This window comes from Phalaenopsis equestris, unplaced genomic scaffold (genome assembly GCF_001263595.1).
Source record: "Phalaenopsis equestris unplaced genomic scaffold, ASM126359v1 Scaffold000030, whole genome shotgun sequence".
Lineage (NCBI taxonomy): Eukaryota > Viridiplantae > Streptophyta > Magnoliopsida > Asparagales > Orchidaceae > Phalaenopsis > Phalaenopsis equestris.
This window is the reverse complement of record NW_018164472.1, coordinates 1,242,143-1,253,350: the sequence shown is the minus strand read 5'-3', so window position 1 is coordinate 1,253,350 and position 11,208 is coordinate 1,242,143. Positions and strand designations below refer to the sequence as shown.

At 36.4% G+C, this 11,208-nt stretch overlaps 1 protein-coding gene across 1 annotated transcript; it reads right to left on the bottom strand.

The window, feature by feature from the left end:
* Positions 1-20: 20 nt before the first annotated feature.
* Positions 21-10,752, bottom strand: LOC110018697 (uncharacterized 38.1 kDa protein-like). The gene is made up of 8 exons (XM_020716100.1): positions 10,512-10,752; positions 10,374-10,429; positions 9,765-9,879; positions 9,566-9,673; positions 9,311-9,498; positions 9,183-9,242; positions 331-559; positions 21-255 (listed from the first exon to the last, which is right to left on the bottom strand). The coding sequence occupies exons 1-8, from the start codon at positions 10,662-10,664 to the stop codon at positions 121-123; spliced, it is 1,044 nt and encodes a 347-aa protein (XP_020571759.1). The 5' UTR covers positions 10,665-10,752; the 3' UTR covers positions 21-120.
* Between the last annotated feature and the right edge of the window lie 456 nt (positions 10,753-11,208).

Sequence of the window (11,208 nt, the reverse complement as noted above, 5' to 3'; positions counted from 1 at the left end):
TGTATGTATGTATATATATATATACATACATACATACATATAATATATATTGGAGGTGCTTAGCTAACATTGCAAAAAACAAATTTACATGACACTATTATCCTACTATTTTAAACTGAATCACATTCTATAAACAGAAGGGTTTTTCTGCAGTGTTTCACGTGGATTGGGATTTTTTTTCTTCCATACCCATGGTTCCTCAGGATTTGGTAAAGCCCACAAACCTCTACGATCAGCGCGTGCTTTCTTTTCCGACTGAAAGTAGAAACATGGCAAAAAGTAGTTAAAACTTGCAAAAATTAAAAGACAACTTTTAATGTTACAAAGTACCTCTGCAAATTCTGGACGAGCATCGAAAGCCTTATAATGCCACGCACAGCCTCTCCTCAACAACAGCTCTTGTATAAAAATTCCATTACAATAAACATCCCCAACCGTTCGACCGTATTTATCTACTCCATAGACATGGATCTGGAGGCACTTCCCTTTGATCATCTTCGCCAGCGCTTGCTTAGCTTCCTCCCCGTATGGCATTTTACATTCGGGTGCGTCAACTCCCCTGTCGTTTTGGACAGTCGTCATGTTTCATCAGAATTATTATCATTTATGTTGAGCATTATGTGCTGACTCTATTTCTGCATACATAACTTATAATCATTTATTCTGCCTCAAGTGACATCATTTATTCTATAGAGACTAGGGTGACAGACATCCTTTCACATTTAGTTAACTCATGCGTGAAAGTAGGTTCCAATTTTGGGGAGGGCTGTTATTGTTTTCTCGGTTGATTTGACTTTACTGTGCATTTGGTTGCTATGCATAAATTTGAGGATTTACATACATACCATTCAATTCCTATGTATTTACATATCTAACACCTAAACTTCAATTTTTACACACACACACACACACAGATATAAATATCTCTCTCTCTCTCTCTCTCTCTCTCTCTCTCTCTCTCTCTCTCTATATATATATGTATATATATACTCGCCATATGATATTTACATATAAATTTCAGGAAGAAGCTTTGGATCATTCTCAGTTTTGTAGAGTTGGCATTAAAAATTTTGTTTACTCGGCAGGAAATTATAAAAATTGTGATTTATTCTAATCGTTTCTTGAGTGTGCGAAGTTGGATGAGGCCGAGGGTTTTATGGTTCATTTATATCAATATTTCAAGCAGAAAGATTGACATATGTGTGGATTTGGAATTTAAGAAATCTGTAAGGACTTAAAAGTAAATGTAGAAAGAAAGTTGAGTAATAAAAAATAAAAACATTTAGTGTGAGTGCAGCTAGTCTGATTGCTAAAGGCCTTGGATGCTATTACTAAGACCTTCGATCTGATCTCCTTCGGTGCTATAATGGCACTCACCCTGCAGACTTTAGTGCAGAAAACAAAGTAATTGTCATTTTTATATTTTTAACTGAAGTAAAAATTGAGAAATTTGTACCAGTTTCTGAATAATTCACCACTTATAGTTTACAAAAAGTATAATATCACTGGTTTACTGTTTCACCTCATAACTATCAGTACTGCTCACCAATGTCTTCAACTAAAATGCTGCAAAAGTTCTTAGTACTATAACCACTATTTGTGTTCTGCAATTTGCTCCCATCACTCTGGAATCTGTGATGGAGCCTGCTGGTTCTACTAATTCTCAATCACCATGTTGAACCTGACACCTTATGTTACTTATTTGAAGACAAGATCTCTAAAGCTGCCATCACCAATTAAAGACTCATAGACACTATTGCCTTACCAACAATCCAACGGATTGTCTCCATGCTTTTCTCTCTAACTTCCGGTGGACACCTCATCTAGCTATTCCTTGGCTTATAATAAATTCATTTTTATATAACTCTCACTAGTCTAAGCTGTACCAAGCAAAAGAAAGAAATCCTCCCAACCCAACAATTGCTTGGTTTAGATCACATGCCATGGGCAAACTTCCAGTGAAGTTCTCCATCCTGAGCCAACAAGGCTCCATATATGGGAGGAAGCCTTAAGATTTAAGGGAGAGCTTCATCATACTTCACCAAGGGGTAACCTTCTGGAGCTCACTGAGCTAATGGGTCTATGGACCTTACTAAACTCATTAAGCTAACCAACTCTGATTCGTTTACGGGACCAGTCATAGTTCCAAGGGGATGTATTCATTATAGTCTAATCATGATATAATCAGAAAGGGTTAAAGTTTCACTGTATATGGTTGAAACGGGCATAACTAAACCAAAACCCTATAAGCACTTCATTGAAGTCCAAACATGATATGGTTAAAGAGGATCTAACCATCATCCTTATATCATAATGACCAGTGCATTAATGTCTCATCTGCAGGATGTGATTAATGAGAGTATGATCTAGAACACAATTCATACGGTTTGACTTATTTTAATTATGTTAACATGTGTAGGATGAGGGCCCAACTCAAACTACATTTCTATTATGACTTTTTAATTCAAATTTTATTAAATTAAAGTTGACAAGGATAACCACCATTGAGGACAACCTCGCTAAAGTCATATTGGAATTTGGTTGAAGACGATACCGCATCCTTTAGTTGTTCATGGCAACTATCTCACCTAGATGCTCGATTTAAGTTGTATTCATCACTTTTCAAGAAAATTTTAAATGTTGTTATCCCTTTTATTTATTTGTTTCAGACAGTATTACTAGATTTCAACATAGGTCCCCTGAATTTCCAATGGCGATGGACCGAAATCCATTGTGTTAAATTGCTCAAAATCTTCATCTCTAATGCATGTCATTGCCGCCCTTTGATGGAATAATCATGACAAGCTTATTTTTAATTTTTATAATCCACCTTTAACATAAGAAGACGCAACAGTCTGTTGTGCAAAACACTGCGGAAAACAAATCACACGACAAGCAAACAATCAAACACGGTGTGATTTACGTGGTTAAGTGCAAATCCACCTATGCCCATGGGAGGGTTTACTTCACTATCAATTGGTGGGGAGAGGAAAAACTACCAAAATAGGGTTATAACTCTATTCACAAAAATCAGCCATAAATCTTTATATAAATAAAGGAGAATTATGCATACAAATTAGGAATATTTTACATATAGAAAAAATCTTGTGATTAAATCTCCTCAAATTAGGTTACCTAATATCAATCTTCATAATATATAAAATATCATGTAATTAGATCTCTAATTAGTTTATCTAATATCAATCTTTCTAATATATACACTTCTTAATATATGATAATTAGATTTAATACTTTTTATATCAATTTCCACCTTATCTTTCATTTCTAGGTAAGTGGGAAATCATTAAAACGAGCTCCAAATCCAATATCAAAACAACTGCACCAAGAAGGTTGTCTACGTACCCTCCCTCTCGAAGGGATCAAGCCTCACGTGGTTCTTCAAAATACTCGAATGGGCAATGAATGATGGGCGTGAATGTTCAACAAAATCCTATGGTAAGAGAACTTCTGGACAAGAAGTACCTTTATGATCAGATTCGTTGAATTATATTTCATAGTTATCTTTAACAAAACATTGTCGTCATTAATTAAGTCCCGAACAAAATGGTACCTCACATCAAAGTGTTTGGTATGAGCATAATCAACTGGAAATGTGGCCATAAATATCGCATGCTGACCATCATAGAAGACCGTGAGAGTCTCGTAATCAACTCTCAAGTCATCAAATAAACTATGCATCCATATCACTTCCTTCATCACCTCTGTGGCTTTCATGTACTCAGTCTCCATAATAGATATAACAACGGTAGACTGAAGAACCACTATTAAACTAACTAGATCTCCTGCTTTTGTGAATAAAATGTCAGTTGTAGACTTGCGATTATCCATATCACTTGCATAGGCTGAATCAAGGTAACCTACACATAAATTATTATTAGATGATTGTCTTTCAAACTCCAAGCTGATATCAATTATACCCCTTTAGATACCTCATAATACTCTTCACAACCTGGCAATAACAACTTCCTGAATCACGCAAAAAGCTGCTCACAACACTAACTACTTATGTAATATCTAGTTTAGTATCAACCATGACATTTTTCAGACTGCCCACTATACTAACATAAGGAATCAATTACATATTCTCTCCTAATCATTTTTAGGACATTAATCCAAACTCAATTGACAATAAGATGCAATGGGTGGACTCATCATCTTGCTTGAGTTTTCAACCTCAAACTTTTTTCAACACCTTCCGAACACATGCTCCTTATTTCTGAACACATGCTCCTTATGAGAGCCAAACTTTCTCGGCTACTTTATCTTTGAGAATTTTTATGCCAAGAATACTGCAAGTTTCACATAACTCTTTCATCTTGAAATTTTAGAAAAGTTATTTTTCATACTATCAATTTTAGTCTGACTGACAGAAGCAATGACCATGTCATCGACATATAGAAGCAAGTAGATGAACTCACTATTAATCAACTGTTTTAAATGTGCACAATAATCGCATAAGCTTCTGGTGTACTTCTGTCTTATCTTTAACTAATCAAATTTCTTATGCCATTGTGTCGACTATTTCAACAGATATAAAGACATGTCCAGTCCATAAAACAAACCTTTTGAGACTTCATATCTAGATGACTACAATATATAGATCTCCTCTCGCAATTCCTCGTGTTTGAGTACAATCTTTACATCAAGCTGCTTTAAAATAAGACAGTATGAATGCTTGAGAACATCTCGCCATAGTCAATCTCTTCTCGCTTTACAATGTCTTTTGTCAGCCTTACACCTCATCTCAGCTCCATGAGATCCTTCTTTGTATAAAATCCTTTGTACCCAATGGCTTTTCTTTATAGAAAAAGCTTCACCAATCTCCAGGTAGCATTCTTTCGAAGGAATTTTATCTCTTCATTCATTATCCCTATCCAATGATAATCTTCAGAGCTCTCCACCGCTTCCTTTTAGTGACAAGAAATTTCAGACTCCATCGTTGAAAGTGCAAATGCAATGTGATACTTAAATCAAGCTAGTTTTGGAATATTTTGGCACCTGCTTTTGCTCCTAACAATAGATTCCTGACTAGATACCTCATCCTCAACATCTTCTCCAAGCTCTTCTTGAGCACTCTCAATAGGTACTTCCTAAGCTACAATTGAATCAAGTTTCTAAGTAAAAATGGACAAACTCTGTAAAACAAATTGAGTTGCATCTAACTCAATTTTCTGCTACATATTTGTGATCTCAATAGAGCTCTTCAAATGCTTCAATTCTCTAGGCTTCAACATGTTTGTCTCATCAAATGTAACATTGCCGCTAATTATAGTTTTTTCTCTCTATTTGATCATAAAGTTTGAAGCCCGTGACTTCAAGCCTGAAGCCAATGAAAATTGCATTTTTTGCTCGTGATTCAAGTTTATCATTTAGCACATTGTAGTAAGCTAGAAACCAAACACCCTCACGTGCTCATAATCTTTAGCAGGATACCCCAACCACATCTCTTTTGGGATCCTCTTTTCAATAGCTGCAGAAGACAAACAATTCACAAAAGTGACAAATATAGTCTATGGCCTTGGCCCAATAGACTTTATCCAATCTAGTATTGAACAACATACACTAAATTTTTCCCACCAAAAACTAATTCATCATCTCTGTCATCATGTTCTGTTGTGGTGTCTCTCGAACACTTAGTGATGCTCCATCCCAACTCTGTCACTCTTCAAATAACACATCTGATATGTATTCACTCCCATTGTTTAGGGTCTGTTTGGGACAGCTGTAGCTTATCCAACTTCTGCTGATAAGCAGCTGATCCTCATAATCTGCTGATGAGCAGCTGATCTGAATAAGTTGGTTGGTTATTTGGTTTGTGCGTTTGGAAAACAGCTGATTTGCAGCTGTTTCTGGATAAATAATAATTTTGCCCCTGAATTGAATAAATTGTTGCGCTATTTGGTCTCTGCGGTTTGATAACAGCTGATTTGCAACTGTTTATGAAAAAATGACCATTTTGGCCACATACAGTTGAGTTGTTCGCAACAGTAATATAATGGAATACATTCAATATACTAAAATCCAAAAAACACTACATAGCATTTCAAAGAAAAAAAAGATATACTCTCCACTCAAGGGAGTCTATCTACAAACCTATTAAAAGTAAAGCTACACATCTATAATTCTTAAGGCCAGTGAGAATAAGTATTCAATGTACCATATGAAGAGCAGGAAAATCAAGTACGTTAACTATAAGTAATTAAAGTCAAAAAAATTATGAAACAAGTCATATTAACAAAATAGAGTGTTGTATATGCAAGAAGTGAGCACCTACACTATTATTGCTCCAACTTGCAGTCAGGTGGAGAGAATTTGAAAAAACTCAAAAATTAAGGGAAATTTACATATGTAGCGCACAATTGATCATTGTCTTTATGCCATTCATGATGAATTTGAGTTGGGTAGGGATCAAAATACCTCCATACTTGATGGGATTGCCACTGAGTTTCGGCGAAAGATGGCTGGAGAAATTTTCTGACATCTTGCATGTGGAGGAAGAGTATTTTCTTGGAGAAGTGGAGCTTTGTTACCAAGAAGAATAGCTTTGTTGTGTAGCCGTAGATTTCTGAAAATCAAGAATGGGAAGAAGAAGAAAGGAGGAAGTTGAAATGGGGAAGATTACAGGAATGTTCTTTATTCCAAAGAAATGGAGAGGTGTTTGCCAAGTAGAGAGGGATCCAGCCAAATGGGGGAGTAGGGAGAAGCGGCTAGGGCAGACGAGCAAACTCGAGCGGAAGATGGAGCTCGGCGCAGCCAGAGCAGGACACAAATTGGAGCGGAAGAGGGAGCTCGGCGTAGCTAGGGCAGACGTGATCGAAGGGTGGAAGAAGGAGATCGGCGCAGCTTGGGCAGGAAGCAATTGAATGGAGCGAGGGTAGGGACGATGCAGGAATGTTTCACAAGGTCAGACGCTTAAAAGCTCGGAGGCGCAACGTAAAATTGGAACTCCGTTTATAAAAACGCGACTCAGCGTTTTCAAAAACACGGCTACACTTATAAGCTGCCCCAAACGGGCCCTTAATCTAATGCACCAATTTTTTTTATTAAAATGAGTCTCAATTTATTTTTTCCAAGTCATGAAAATCTTTGACACCTCACTCTTGAACTTCATGGATACACCTAAATATATCTAAAGTAATCATTGATAAAAAACACAAAGTATATCCATCCGTTGAATGATATCTCTTCATCGGGTCTCAAACATCTATGTGAATATACTCTAAAATAATTTTGTATTGTGAATGACGATACCAAAGAATACATGTATCTTTCTTTCAAAGACACAATATTCACAAAAATCAAACTTGCAGGTACTCGCTCTTTTGATCAATACTTGTTTCACTAAAGCCTTAAGTGAAGGCTCTCCAACACGAGCTAGCTGTATATACCACAATATAGTGGCTCCAGAAGAATCCGTAACAACATCAGTTCGAGTCACCGTACCCTGAAGATAGTATAGGTCATGACGAAGAATTCCATTCATAAAATTAGTACTCCATGGCATAACCTCGGAACTCCTCATCAATAACACTATTTTGTAGCTCTTGGCTTCTAAGGCCCTAACTAACAACAAATTCTTCATGACAATCAAAATATGTCAAACATCGGTTAGGTCCCTCACATTATCATCATACATTCTGATAAAAACACTTCTTCCATTAATAGTACAATAGCTTGATCGTGTTGTCTATTGTCACGGCACCGCTATCAAGCTTTTTGTACGTACAGAACCGCGATAGATAACACCTATATCCTCAATCCATCTCATCATACCTTTCCACAATAAGATTAGCTTTCAACGCAGAGGAAAATCTATTTCACTTCTTCTTAAACTTTAGACAATATTTCTTCTAATGATCACTCTCAAAACAAAAAAACATACAATAAACCCACGAGACTTTTCCCGCTTTTGAGAAGTACCGCCCATGTTGCCCATCTTTTTCCAGTGTTTCTTCTTCTCATATCTGTCATGTTGGGCTGTAAGTGCTTCAGCCAACTCTATCTTTGCGAGCACTTTGTCTACTCAACAAAACTCATGGTTGAGCTACGGCGTAGTCAAATTACCATATATCAAGGCCCCCTTTCCATTAATCGGTGTCATTGTGAAATTTTTCATACTCCCAAAAGCGAATTCAACAAACTAAGTGTATTTTTTTCATCTTCAACTTCCTTATTCAAATTTAATAACCTATTAAAATTTTTATAAAAAACATTCAAGTACTCATTAATAGTAATTCTACGTCTCATACAAAACCTATAGAGTCAACATTTTATATGAAAAGGATTCTCCACGCTCTTTGTGAGATAATTGTTGTCTCACAATCTCCACAATTTTCTTGCAGAAGACTTCTTCATTACCCCATATTTGATCTCCTGCAAAATAATTTTAGATCAAGCCACAAGCACTCTAATTCATTTTTAACCAATCTCTTTCAGGCTTCTCTTCATTACGTTCATTGCTATCAATAACTTCATGCAAATTCAAAAAACACAATGCATCTATCATCTCGCATCAAAAGTTTCATTTGCCGTCAAATCTAGTCATATCAATCTTAACGGGATGCATAACCGCCTGATGAATCGAGACATTTTCCACGTCATGGTAGATGTTAGGGTACCTTACAACCAGTTATTATCCATGACCACCAAATCTTGTAACCGTGTGCCCGCGACTTCATCGGAATCACAACCTCTTGTCAAAATCGCGCTAAACTAGCTTTGATACCAAATTGTTATGCAAAACAAAGCGGAAAATAAAATCACACAAGCAAACCATGAAACACGGTACAATTTATGAGGTTCGACACAAGTCCACCTACATCCACGAGGGTTTATTCTACTATCAGCGGATGAAGAGAGAGAGAGAGAGGAAAAAATGACTGAAATAGGGTCATACTTCAAATACAAGATTAAGACATTCATTACACTATGGGAAACCACTCTTGGGGAATCACTGACATCATGTTTAATTATTTTCAAAATATCTTGTAAGCTTCACTCTCAAACGATAAAAGCCCGTCACTGTCATGTGATAACATTTTAACCAGTCAGTAGTTTTCAGAAGTAGAAGAATATCATTAATTAAAATAGAAAAAAAAATACAAAACTTTAAATTTTAACTCGAAGAAGTTGTTATCTTCATAAGAAAACTAAGTGATTACCTTAATCTGATTCGATATTTGTGAGCAAGAATCTCCTTTTGATTTGGAAGTGTTATGAATCTACAAGGAAAACATAGTATTAGTTGAAAATACCTCACATGATTAGGGTTGTTTCGCATACGATTCACCTATATCCTGCAGCAATAACTTCTTTCTTAATTAGTTTTGCTTGCTTAAAGTCCTTCGCAGCGCGGGCATTGTGCCTCCTTATGACAGCATTTTTCACTTCCTGAGGTATGAGGTTCGATTCCATCTGTTCTCCTGTGCTGACATAGGCAGTAAAGCCATCTCCATCCCCAATAGCCCACTCATCTATCTGTCAAGTACCATTCATTCTTATGCACAATTTAAGTGAATTGGAATTTTCAGTCTTGTTTACTTACAGGCAGAGTTAGCAGCTCAAACTGGACCCCTTCAGCCCATGGTGGTGTAACATCTGTGTCTTCTTCAGTAGTTTGTGGAACAGGAAGGCCATAGAAAGCTAGAAAGCCCTGTAAATATAAATAATGCCAGATTAAACAATTTGCAGAAGCAAATCCATCAAAATTCAAGACTAACAATATTGGAGTTTAGATATTGCACCTCTAAATTTGCTTTCCCAATATTCTGTAAAGTTTGGATGACAAGCCTAGCCGCTGCTTCTGCTTGTTTTGGTGGTGTCCTGGCTTCATTCCATGCTTTCAATAGTTTACTGTACCTGAAATTCTTCCAAAAACCAATCAAATTTCATAGATTTTACCGTCTTTTAGGAAGGTTAGAAGGCTTTCATACTAGTTAATTTCATGGATGTTATTTCTCTAAACATGCAAAATTTTACTGTTCCACAAAAAACTTAATGAATTAGAGACAAAATGGATAGGCTGAAGATAACTTGGACAGAGATTGTGCCTATTTCAAATTAGATTTAACATCTAATTCAACACTAAGAGGCAATTTGGTATCTTATTTTAGATAGGATATTGGCATGGTTTAACTTAAACCCTGCCAAACAAAATTTTGAGAATCCTAAACCCAATTGTTCTGATAAATAACAAATTTATGATTTATTAAATTCAACCCTTCTCATAATTCAACAAATTTACAGATTTCTTCCTCTCGCAAATCTAAAATTTTTAAACAAATACCCAAACAATTTATATAATAATAAGAAAATGTCCATTACAAAGATGCTTTTATAGTAGAGCTGAATACCAATTTATCTGTGCCTTCTCTGAAGAATTCACATAGCGGCTCAGTCCTGGAGGGACCTGCATCAAACAAATCAAGGAGCTATTATTTCTGAGGGCTATCAAATTAAGCTATTAAAAGAAAGAAAGTTAATTGAAATACTCGAGAGTTGGTATGAAAGAGGCGAAGATCCTGCGCTAAAGCTGAAAACCCAGCGGTCTCTGTAACTACTCCATGAGAGCCCAATTCTTGAGGCTCATCAGCTGCTGTTTGCCTTTGGCAAGATCCGTAGAAAAATCTCAGAGCATTTCCCATCTCCTCTCAGCTTTGGGAAGATGAAGTTGGAGACTGGTGCTCCTTTTTGGAGGAAGACCTACGAGTCTTTAGCCAATCAGCAAGGGCACTGACAAAGCAGTGCTCTGGTCCCACTTTATGTCCTTTAAATGTACAGATGATTATTATTTTATGCATCGTTATTTGTTTATTTATTTATTTTTGAAACAGATGTTTACGTACAACTAAGGATCCTTTTGGGCAGCTTGTGTGTTGTAGGATAAGCTGCTTATCCTGAAACGTGGCCCGCGGGCCTACCACTGCAGTCGGCCCGCGACCTGCGTTTAGTATAAAAACTCAAACACAATTTCGAATAAGTTGGTGAAACGCGCGAACCAAACAGTACGGTTGCGTTTTAAAAATACCGCTCGTACTTATAAGCTGCCCCAAACGGACCCTAAATCTGTGTGTATTTATGGATCAATTATCTAAATTACAACAAAAGTAGTTATTAGATATGCATGCACAAGAATTGGGCTGCATGCAAGTATTTATAATGATTTAGGGTCTGTTTGGAACGACCAAT